Below are 12,512 nucleotides of genomic sequence, written 5' to 3' on the forward strand. Positions count from 1 at the left end.
CAGAGTGCACATTCTACATATATGAGAAATTGTTCATCCAGTAGTGTCTTTATGTAACTTCCACAAACCATATAGATCACAGCCGATGACCTTTGACACAGGGAGATGGTGATATAACAGCTGTAATCAGCTAGAATAACAAACTCAAACAGTTTTAGAGGTTAGTTTTAAATCGCTTCCCCGTACGCTTCACAAACTCTTGGACTTTTTTTAACCAAGCCGTCAGAAGAATATCAGGTAATTATTGATTCAGTTCTGCCTCTGTTAGACTGGATTTGTTTCGTGGCTTTAGTGGTATGTCAGCACTTTCCATTCAACCTCTCTATATTGGGTTTGCTACAGCATGCAATGAAAAATGAATGCATTGTATCACATAGAAATATATACATTTATTACATTTGCACATTTAAAAAGACACTCTCACACACTTGCACATACACACACGTTTCTATTATTCTGTCATGTCCCAACTGGTCTCTTTGGTCCTTGCATGATCATACACATTCAAACGTCATACATGTTCACATCATCCTGAGAAAGGTTGCATCTTCATCTTGGTTGTGTGTGTCACAAATGAAAATGCTCCCAGGAAATGCATTATGTTCTTTGTCCTGCAGAGCTACAGGCAGCCGGCCGCATTCATCGTGACGCAGCACCCGTTACCCAACACAGTGAAGGACTTCTGGAGGCTGGTGTATGACTACGGCTGCACCTCCATCGTCATGCTGAACGAGATCGATCTGGCACAGGTGAGATAAGACTCACCCAGTATTACTAAAGTAACTAAACTAAAATAACTAAAAGTAGTGATGCTACTAACTTAACTACCAATTTTTCAGGATGTGCCAGCAGTTCCATTGTTTTCAAAACAGAGTAGGTTTTTGAGTAATGTGCTTCTTTTGGTGTGGCATGACGAAACGGTACATTATTGTTTTTAATTTCATTTTGTAAGTGTATTCAGCCTTGCAGCTGAGCAAACTGAGGTAATAATTAGGGCTGTCAATTTAACACGATAATTTAGTGTGATAATTATATATATATATATATATATATATATATATATATATATATATATATATATATAAACAGTTAAAAAAATTAACGAAATTAATCATATCTCCTGACCCGTACGTACATTTCATAATAAAAGTACGTATTTTCCTACTATCGGAGCAATTCAAGCTTGAAGTACATGTAACTTTGTGTTTTTAAGAGGCGCGTCAGCAGGGGGCAGTCAGCACGCCTCAACAAACCTCACAAACAGCACAGAATGATAGCCGATCACACAGGACGCGTTCTTGACAGCTGGACGAAACACAACAGAATGCAGGATCTCAAGGCGTCATTTTCATCTAGTTCAACTACTTTTAACTTGACACAGCATCCTCAAAATGCAGTGTTTATGACACTAAAAATCAGTGAGATGCTCCAAAAGTGTTCATCTGATGCAAATGTTTATAGACCGACAATTAAAAATATTTAAAATGGAACATAAGAAGGTGTCTTGTAAAGGACAGATTGACAAACTCTACTGAAAAATAGATTGCTGTCAACTTAAGGCTTAAATTCAATGATTATGGATATATATATATATATATATATACAGTAAATATATTGACTTCTAAAGCCACTTTTTCTATTGTCAAATCAGTGCTTTACTCATCTGCCACAATAATGCATATACTGTATATAACTATTTAAAATATTAGTATTATTTATATTGAATTATCTTTATATGGATGCCTTTTGCAACAAATATTGATGTATGCGATTAATTGCGATTAATTTGATTAATTGTCAGGTCATGTAATTAATTTGATGAGAAATTTTAATTGATTGACTGCCCTAGTAAGAATGAAATGAATTTGCATAAAATATCCACTCTCTCTTATGAAGCATTAGGAAGTCCAATTCATTTAATCAATAAGTTCGTTCGGACAGTTAATTTAAATAAGCCGGCTCAAAAACGATATACCAATTTGAGTGTCCACACAGTCACCATCATGGTATTTTTTGTCAGTTGATACATTTTTTGTTAAAAATATAGTTCTTGTCTCCTCTTCGGTTTTGGGCACCGGCTCCAACAGTGTTGGTGAAAATGATGGTCTGTGTATGTGTGTGTGTGTGTTATATTACTGAATAGTGTAAACTCTGTGTACAGGGTTGTCCTCAGTACTGGCCAGAGGAGGGGATGCTCAGATACGGCCCTGTACAGGTAGACTGCATATCCTGTTCCATGGACTGTGACGTCATTAGTCGTCTTTTCAGGATATGCAACCTGACCAGGGTGAGTTTGTCCACACTTTTCTGAAACACATTGCCATTGGTTATTTTTGCAAAGCATCAACCCAGACACAGATCCAGCACATACAGAACATCTCTCTGGGTCATTAGTGCATTTGTATATTTACATGTTGTGTTTGTCCTAAGCCTCAGGAAGGTTACCTGATGGTACGTCAGTTCCAGTACCTGGGATGGGTGGGACATAGGGAAGTCCCTGCCTCCAAGCGCTCCTTCCTCAAACTGATCCTCCAGGTTGACAAATGGCAGGAGGAATGCGAGGAAGGGGACGGACGGACAATAATACACTGCCTGTGAGTATAGATGTATAATGAACAACAATGATGGTGGTAACTTAGTGATTAGAGGACTAAGGGCCGTTCAGGTGAGCGTGTTCTTGTGCTAAAAAACATAACGCAGAACGCAGTAGTCTCGAGATGCTTTTAAAAGTTCATGTTCTTTTTTTTACCTGACACAACGTCGGAAATGTGGTGCTTCTAAACGAGATGCTGAGAAAACAGCCAGACGTGGCACAACGGTCAAAGAAGTCTAGCACATGTTTACATAGAAAAACAATGCAAAAAGTGTGCAGACGGACACAAAATGAGCTTGGTGTGAATGGCCCTTAAGTCATTTAAGAAGGCCCTCTAAGACATTTAAGACATTGCAGACATTACAGAGTAATTTTCTGTAAAGCTGCTTTGAAATGATGTGTATTGTGAAAAGCACTATACATATATACATTACTTGACTTAAGTGATCTGGTACAATAAAAGAAAATCCAAACAGTCTAAGGTGCCCACAAACTGCCCAAAGACCTGTTAATGTACCGTCTGATGCAGATTGCACCCAAAATTGCCCAGAGGCAGTGAAAATTGACCACTCCAATCTGATTGGCTGGCTGGTAGGCAACCTCTGGGAATCAAGGTGCACAGTTTTTTAGACTGATAAAGAAAATCTGTGCACTCTGACTATCAGAAATGCAACCAATCAGATTGGAACTAGCGATTACAGACAGGTTTTGCCATTTTTGTGTGCAATATGCATCAGAGGTACAGTGAACCGGCATTCCATCTGAGGCTAAGATTAAAAGTTTGGCTACACAAAAAGTATGTAAATGTGTGCTAAATGAGAAGGAACTTTACACAGTACATAAACTCTTACAGAAGTGTGTGAGGGGAGAGATTCTGCCTGCCTTGCACATACACACACACACACACAAACACACATTTCTCATTTGTCTTCCTTCATCTCTGTAGGAATGGAGGAGGTCGCAGTGGCATGTTCTGTTCCATCAGTATCGTGTGTGAAATGATAAAGCGTCAGAATGTGGTGGACGTCTTTCATGCTGTGAAGAGTCTGAGGAACAGCAAGCCCAATATGGTGGACAGCCCGGTATGAACAGCACCTCTTACACATTAACATCTCCTGAACAGATTGTTATGTTGGCTAAAAAAAAATGTGCTCACATTTTGATATTTCATTATTAATGCAAAGGCTCATTTGGACTATCAAAGAAATTATGTCACCATTGTCTATTGACCTTGCAATTTAGTCAAATAAAATCACTCCAAATCAAAAGTACATACATTATGTTTGAAGGCATATATTGCCTGTTCACTTTTATAGCAAATTCCTATAACAGTTTAACAGACCTACAGAATTATAATGTCAAGCACATTAAAATAAAACAAGACTGGATATTTGTAACTTTTAATAAGTTTTTAATAAGTATATTTCTATTTAAATTCAGTATGAAATATCATTCGCAACCTACGTTGCAAATTTATGTTAGTGTTCCCTTTATTAAGGGTTTATAAAGGGGTTCTCATTAATGGCATTTGTAAATAATAAGTAATTTACAAATGTATTATAAATAATTTATATGCAGTTGTAACCACATGAATAACATGGTCAGTTTCATATACTTTCCAAAAAGCAGTTTTACATATGCTATAAATGCTTCATAAATACACATATTCATACTTATAATAATCAAAAAAATAAAATTCCCTATATGTATAATTAGGGAATATATATATATATATATATATATATATATATATATATACAATTATATTTTTCAAAATATACAATTATATTTTTGTCTACAAAACTAATTTCAAACATTTCAGCATATGCCTTCAGATCAAAAGATTTTTAAGATAATGAGAAACATTTCAGTCAAGTGTTTCAAAACTTTTGACCGGTAGTGTGTGTATATATATATATATATATATATATATATATATATATATATATATATATAATGTACAGATTTTGCTGTTTCGGAAGGAAATTGGTACTTTAATTCACCAAAGTGGCATTCCATTGATCACAAAGTATAGTCAGGACATTACTGATGTAAAAAACAGCACCATCACTATTTGGAATAAGTCATTTTTGATCAAATCATTCCATCATTCCAACACCTTATCCTTGATTAATCATGCTAAATTACTAATTTGGTACTAGAAAATCACTTGCCATTATATCAAACACAGCTGAAAGCTATTTGGTTCGTTAAATGAAGCTCAACATTGTCTTTGTGTTTGTTTTTGAGTTGCCACAGTATGCCATAGACTGGCATGTCTTAAGGTCAATATTAGGTCAGAAATGTCAAAAAAAAAAAAAAGAAACAGCTTTCTCTAGAAACACATCAGTCAATCATTGTTTTGAGGAATGAAGGCTATACAATGCTTGAAATTGCCAAAAAACTGAAGATTTCATACGAAGGTGTACACTACATTCTTCAAAGACAAAGGACAACTGGCTCTAACAAGGACAGAAAGAGATGTGAAAGGTCCAGATGTACAACTACACAAGAGGATAAGTACATCAGAGTCTCTAGTTTGAGAAATAGACACCTCACATGTCCTCAGCTGACAGCTTCATTGAATTCTACCCGCTCAACACCAGTTTCATGTACAACAGTAAAGAGAAGACTCAGGGGTGCAGGCCTTATGGGAAGAATTGCAAAGAAAAAGCCACTTTTGAAACAGAAAAACAAAAAGAAAAGGTTATAGTGGGCAAAGAAACACAGACATTGGACAACAGATAATTGGAAAAGAGTGTTATGGATCTTAACCCCATTGAGCTTTTGTGGGATCAGCTAGACTGTAAGGTGCGTGAGAATTGAAACATTACTTCAAATTGTAATAGTAATTTTTCACATTATTAATATCCTGACTATACATTCTTATCAGTTGAATGCCACTTTGGTGAATAAAAGTAACAATTTCATTCCATAAGAGCAACATCTGTACATTATTCCAAACTTTTGGCTGCCAGTGTGTGTGTGTAATATATATATATATATATATATCAATTATCTTCATACTAAGTGCAGTAAACATAAAAAAACTAAATCAATAATTGTCGTGACCACCCGATGTATTTAAAACAGCACCAGTTCTCCTGCTGCAGCTACACTTGCACACAGTTTTTCAAGGTTGTTGGCAGATAGGTTGTTTCAAGCATATATATATTATAAAGGAGGGATTATGTCATTTTGCTACAGTCTGCTTCATGTTTATAGTAATTACTGTAATGTCTTGAATAATTTGTGTTGTCACTTTCCCAACTTATCTAGTCCTAGTTACCTAAAGTCCTCTGCAAAAACACTTAATGCTCATTCACCGAATGTATTGTATAATAAAGCCTGATGACCATTAAACCATACTTTACTCCTTAATAAATTCTTTATATGTGTCCATTTTACATCAAGGTACATTTTCATAGGTTATTAATATTGAATAGGTGTTATAAAGCATTTATAAAATGCAAATTAAAATGGTTCACTATTTGGTTCACTATATCACATTAAAGGTTCCGTTTTTATTAATGTTGTTATAACCACATATTAATGATTTATAATGCCCATGTAAATGAATTATTAGTCATTAACAAACCTCTTTATAAACCCTTACAAAGGCAATATTACTGTTGAATGAATGTGCACTGATGAATGATGCACAATAAGACCAGAAACAAGTAGTATGAAAGGAAATAAGGTCAATTGGAGGAAGTAAAAAAAGAGAAAAGAGAGAGAGTTATTTTGGCTGAGAGAGAGAAATGCTTCATGAGGGGTTTATATTTCTTGATAAACTATTGTGGCTTTGAACAGCTCACCACTTCCATTGCCCAGTTTACACCTGCACTAAAAGACTAAAAGTCAACTCTTTAAAGACAGCCACAGTGCTTCTGTAAAGGTTATGGTTTGAACAGAAGCGCTCTGGTTTGCATTCATCAGTGCCACAATCTGGATTTACATTATGTTGTTTGATAGTAAGGCTCATTATTTCCATTTTGCTTTGCAGGAGCAGTACCGTTTTTGTTACGATCTGGCCCTCGAGTATATCGAGACGTCATAATGCAGATATTGTCTCATATGTATTATCTCTGTGTCTGAGCAACACACACTCAGCTGACTGTGTTGAAGCATTATTTTACATGGAAACTGGTTTGAGTGCTGTGTAAATGTTTCCATTTGTAATTCCGCTGTGTCGAGTTTTACAGGGTTCAAGTGCCGGCCAATTGGTCGAGAATTTTTTTTTTTTTTACACATTGTTTTATTTTTCTAGTCTGAATGTGCAACTATTGTAAACACTAAGGCCGAGCTGTTGCATGCTGAAAACGCTCTTTATATATATATATATATATATATATATATATATATATATATATATATATATATATATATATATATATTATTTTTTTTTTTGTCTATCACTGTTCCTGTTAATAAACATAGATATCAGTACTTGTGTAGATGGACATTGTTTTGAAAGAAGAAAAAAACACAACTTTATCCATAGATCATGTGCTGGCATGTAACTTTGGCTCGGGATGTTTGCATTAAGCATTAATGGCTGGCTTAATATGTTTATTATTTCTCTTTTTTTTTTTGTTTCTTTTTTTTTTTTTTTTTGTAGCAGATGATGCCCATAAGCCAAAGACTTGTGTAAATATGTCTATAGGGTTGAAGCACATTGTTTGTATTTATTGTTTACTTGCATTTCAGAAAGCTCAAAACAATCATTATCATTCCCTGTTTAACCTAAATTTACCCTGTAAACACTCTTTGTAGAATTTAATGTATGAGACAGATTTAAGTAGTATTATTATTATTTTTTTTTTTTTTTTTATTATTTTTTTTTTTTGTTTTTTTGTATGCAAATTGTATCTTCTTTTTTATTATTATTATTTGTAATCTTTTACGTGTTAATGTGGTTTGTTTTACGTAACTGATTGTGAATGATTCTTTACTGAAGAGATCTCCCAGAGAGAGTCTGGAGTAAAAGAAGAGTTCTAATTTTTCTGATGTTTTCACATTTGTATTGTGCTAAAAAAAAATAACAACAACAACAACAACAACAACAACAAAAAAAACACATTCAATGAAGTGTATGCATTAAAAATATATACAGTATTAGATTCTAGTGTATTTAGGATCAAAGCCAATTTAAGAAGAATCTTGCAGCCAGTATTGATGCTGGAGCTGAATGGACATTTTTAGAAAAGAAAACAAAATTCAACATGTAAAATAAGTTATGTATTTTTCGTCTATAGTTGTTGGCTTTATGGCTGTAATACAATGTCAAATAGTAAAAATACTTTGAATAAAAAAAAGATGATAAAGAATGTGTTTCCTCCAGTTTTGAACTAATTTGAGATTAGCTACGATGTTGTACTACATATTGATTAAAAAAAATCACCATTAACTTCCTTTAACTACTATTTTCTGCATTTTATAATTCATCAAAATTATGAAATAACACTAATGGAAATGGGAGTTATGCAGCAACCAAACACAAGAAACAAATCACATTTTATATTTATAACTCAATGTAGATTCCAGCTCATTCTCTCAAACATCTTCATGCGGTGCATCCTGAGATGCTTTTTATAAAGTATTGAAGGAGTTCCCATGTATCCTGGGCACTTGAATGACACTTAAGATGTTACTTTTGTAAAGAAAAATGTAGGCACAATTTATGCTTAAAATGTCAAGCATCTAAGTATAATCCTTTGGATCAAAAGTTTTTTAAAAACCAAACATAAATTTAGTTGTGTCCAAAAATGTAATTGTTGTGCAATTATTTGATCCCTATCTGTTTTGGCTTAGTTTTGGACCTCAGATATCATAAAGTTCAGTCTGGCATTGGATGTGTGATTTGTATATGTCATTGTAGTTTTTCAGAAAAGCCGGTGCAACTTCACCTAACAATGTGTTGAGTTGTGGTCTTTGAGCTGTGTTTGGCTTCCTGTACTTCTCTGCTGTGCAGAACGCCTCACAGGCTCGTTCTTAGTCTACACTGCTGAGCTAAATGGACATCTGGAGTGGGCAAAGGGAATCCAGGGAGTTCCTCTTACATCTAGCTCCTTGTTAACTCTCTAACTAGACTCACAAGGTCTTCAGCCTCAGCTCTCAGTCTGTCCACAGCTTTAAAAGAGTCCTTGTTACGACAGAGCAGAAGATTGCTATGACACTGCATGAATTCACACTCTCTGTGGATCCTAAAGCTCTACCCAGAGTGCTACAGATCCAGTCAGGAGTCTACTATCAAGGTAAGTGTCTACTCTTTAGGGGACTGTTCATAATGCAGTGCTCTTCACTATTCAGATGTATTTGTGTGATAAATATTACCAGTAATAACTGGACATTTCTAAATGTTCTAAAACCTTCATGCTATGGCAAGGGAAGAATACTCACAATGGTATTTATACAGAGGCATTCATTTTGTATGCGGTTTTTGATGGGGGAAAAACTAAAGGGCATACTTCCACTTACATGCACATTCACTTATATGATACATACATGTTATCAGAATATTGTGTGTGCATTTTGAGGTGAAATTCATGTTGAAATGTATAATTGATATTAGATTTTATTTTATTGTTTTTATAAAAGACAAACATTGCAGTGTAATTCTAGAAGCACTGTTTATGTTCTTAGCTTTTTAACATTGGCTCATTTGTTTTCACATAATCCAACAAAGCTTTGGCCATGCTTAAAAAGAAAATTTACAACATATTCCCTCTTGAACTTTAACTGTTTGGTACCTGACCTTAAATACATTTAAAAAGCATTATCTACCATACTAAAGTCAAACCAAATACGATGTCTCACAGTCAAATTTCATAAAAATAATGATATCTATGATTTTTAAACTATTGGTAAATATCGATTTTTAAGTGCTGAAATGATCACTTGAAGCAAAGTTACGTTTTATTTTTCCAATCAATGTTGAAAATCCATCTTTGATCTTTTTTAGTCATTAATGATGGATTTGTAATTTCATCAGATTTTGAACTGATCGCAACTGCAGTATTCGTTCTTGAGTGCGTTCAGTTCTGAGCTCTACAGAATGATGTTTATTGTCACTTAAATTATTTTAATTGTTATTGTTATTTGAATTAATGTCACCTAAATCCAAAGTGGATTGGAAGTGATAAGTAGGGTACAATGGTGCTAAAGGCCCCCCTTTCTCCTAAAACACTAAACGGCAACACAAACTACCACAATACTTGCCTAAACACCTGATTGTCACTATAAACTGCAAAATATTCCTGATCCATAAGATTATTGTGTGCAATGTCTAAAGTTTGATTTTGAGGTAATTTGATCTAATATTTAATCATCTTTAAAATGTTGCAAATTTATGTAGCTAATGAAACTCCTTGAATATTTTGAGACAAAATACTTCATCATTTTCAGTTTTGTTCAAGGTGATTAAATCAAAATTGTTTTAATAACTCGCTAACAAATGAAAGGATAGTATTTGGGGTAAAAAGCCCCCCTGTTGCAGGTGCTAGAGGCCCATCGTTAAACGCATCGTTTTTATTAAGTGGGGCAAATAGATTTTTTTACGATGAATGTTTAAAGGGGGCTCACATTGATTGATCCAATCACACTGGAGATTAATTTGGTTATAGAATACTTGAAATGTTATGAAATGCCAAATGTGGTTAACCCTTTTCTGAAGTGGTTATTTTTTTTAAGCATTATCTTAATTTGTTACTCAGAAAAGCATCTTAATGTCTCAAAAGTAGTAGTAAGATGACAAATTTTGCTCTATAACTATTGTCCCTATATTTACATGATGTCACTATGCTTTTACCCCAAGTGTGGGGTTTTAATCATTATTATTTATTTTCATTCAAATTGTGCTGCTCCATCAATGTTCAATAAAAATACATGTATTTTTCCAGAAAAAAGCACATTTTCCTTAAGGTGTGCTTTTAGCCCTGTTGTACAGTGCATCCGGAAAGTATTCACAGTGCTTTTCCACATTTTATTAAATTACAGCCTTATTCCGAAATTTATTAAATTCATTATTTTCCTTAAAATTCTACAAACAATACCCCATAATGACAACATGAAAGAAGTTTGTTTGAAATCTTTGCAAATTTATTAAAAATAAAAATAAAAAAAACGAAAAAAAAATCACATGTACATAAGTATTCACAGCCTTTGCTCAATACTTTGTTGAGGCACCTTTGGCACCAATTACAGCCTCAAGTCTTTTTGAGTATGATGCTACAAGCTTGGCACACCTATTTTTGGGCAGTTTCTCCCATTCTTCTTTGCAGGACCTCTCAAGCTCCATCAGGTTGGATGGGGAGCATCGGTGCACAGCCATTTTCAGATCTCTCAAGAGATGTTCAATTTTCAACTTTTCAACTTTTCAACTTTGTTATCTTGGCTGTATGCTTAGGGTCGTTGTCCTGTTGGAAGATGAACCTTCACCCCAGTCTGAGGTCCAGAGCAGGTTTTCATCAAGAATGTCTCTGTAAATTGCTGCATTCATCTTATCTCGATCCTGACTAGTCTCCCAGTTCCTGCCGCTGAAAAACATCCCCACAGCATGATGCTGCCACCACCATGCTTCACTGTAGGGATGGTATTGGCCAGGTGATGAGCGGTGCCTGGTTTCCTCCAGACATGACGCTTGCCATTCAGGCCAAAGAGTTCAATCTTTGTTTCTCATGGTCTGAGAGTCCTTCAGGTGCCTTTTGGCAAACTCCAGGCGGGCTGTCATGTGCCTTTTACTGAGGAGTGTCTTCCGTCTGGCCACTCTACCATACAGGCCTGATTGGTGGAGTGCTGCAGAGATGGTTGTTCTTCTGTAAGGTTCACCTCTCTCCACAGAGAAATGCTGGAGCTCTGTCAAAGTGACCATTGGGTCCTTGGTCACCTCCCTGACTAAGGCCCTTCTCCCCCGATCGCTCAGTTTGGCCAGGCGGCCAGCTCTAGGAAGAGTCCTGGTGGTTCCAAACTTCTTCCATTTACGGATGATGGAGGCCACTGTGCTCATTGAGACCTTCAATGCTGCAGACATTTTTCTGTACCCTTTCCCAGATCTGTGCCTCGATACAATCCTGTCTCGGAGGTCTACAGACAATTCCTTGGACTTCATGACTTGGTTTGTGCTCTGACATGCACTGTTAACTGTGGGACCTTATATAGACAGGTGTGTGCCTTTCCAAATCATGTCCAATCAACTGAATTTACCACAGGTGGACTCCAGTCAAGTTGTAGAAACATCTCAAGGATGATCAGTGGAAACAGGATGCACCTGAGCTCAATTTTGAGTGTCATGGCAAAGGTTGTGAATACTTATGTACATGTGATTTTTTCGTTTTTTATTTTTAATAAATTTGCAAAGATTTCAAACAAACTTATTCACGTTGTCATTATGGGGTATTGTTTGTAGAATTTGAGGAAAATAATGAATTTAATCCATTTTGGAATAAGGCTGTAACGTAACATAAAATGTGGAAAAAGTGAAGCGCTGTGAATACTTTCCGGATGCACTGTACCCTACTGAAAACACTGAAATGTGTTTTGAATCGTGTGTTGGATGTGATGACACTGTAATGATCTGCTGGTTCTTTTTTCAGGCTGTGTGTATGCGATGTTTGGAAGAGAGTGCTCTCTTTCAACAGGAGATCTGCTGAAAATCTTTGAAACCACCATTACTAGATTCACGGCACACAGCTCCAACAAAACTGAGATCGAAATACCATTAGAATATCCAGGTACCTCCTATCTACAGATACAGAGAACTGAATTCCCCTGAAGGACATTTAAATAAACAGTTAACTGACACACATTTCAATACAGAAGTTGCATCCCAAACCATCCAGTTTTATTTCTTATTTATTTTATTTTGGAGACAAACTAAAAGTTGTAAGAAACTTTTTGTGTCAGTGCACATCACCTACTT

At 35.3% G+C, this 12,512-nt stretch overlaps 2 protein-coding genes across 4 annotated transcripts in view; both read left to right on the forward strand.

Annotated features, from left to right (window-relative positions):
* ptprk (protein tyrosine phosphatase receptor type K) overlaps positions 1-7,939 on the forward strand; it is a 297,329-nt gene extending 289,390 nt beyond the window's left edge. For all 3 annotated transcript variants that reach the window (XM_051644804.1, XM_051644805.1, XM_051644806.1), the window contains 5 exons: positions 618-749; positions 2,162-2,287; positions 2,431-2,594; positions 3,540-3,675; positions 6,600-7,939. In XM_051644804.1, the coding sequence (XP_051500764.1) occupies positions 618-749; positions 2,162-2,287; positions 2,431-2,594; positions 3,540-3,675; positions 6,600-6,653 (612 nt within the window). In that variant the 3' untranslated portion in view covers positions 6,654-7,939. The remainder of the gene's footprint in view (positions 1-617; positions 750-2,161; positions 2,288-2,430; positions 2,595-3,539; positions 3,676-6,599) is intronic.
* themis (thymocyte selection associated) overlaps positions 7,863-12,512 on the forward strand; it is a 29,813-nt gene continuing 25,163 nt past the window's right edge. The window contains 3 exon segments of the mRNA XM_051645733.1: positions 7,863-7,868; positions 8,685-8,850; positions 12,187-12,324. Coding sequence (XP_051501693.1) covers positions 7,863-7,868; positions 8,685-8,850; positions 12,187-12,324 — 310 coding nt within the window.

This window comes from Myxocyprinus asiaticus, chromosome 19 (genome assembly GCF_019703515.2).
Source record: "Myxocyprinus asiaticus isolate MX2 ecotype Aquarium Trade chromosome 19, UBuf_Myxa_2, whole genome shotgun sequence".
Taxonomy (NCBI): Eukaryota; Metazoa; Chordata; class Actinopteri; order Cypriniformes; family Catostomidae; genus Myxocyprinus; species Myxocyprinus asiaticus.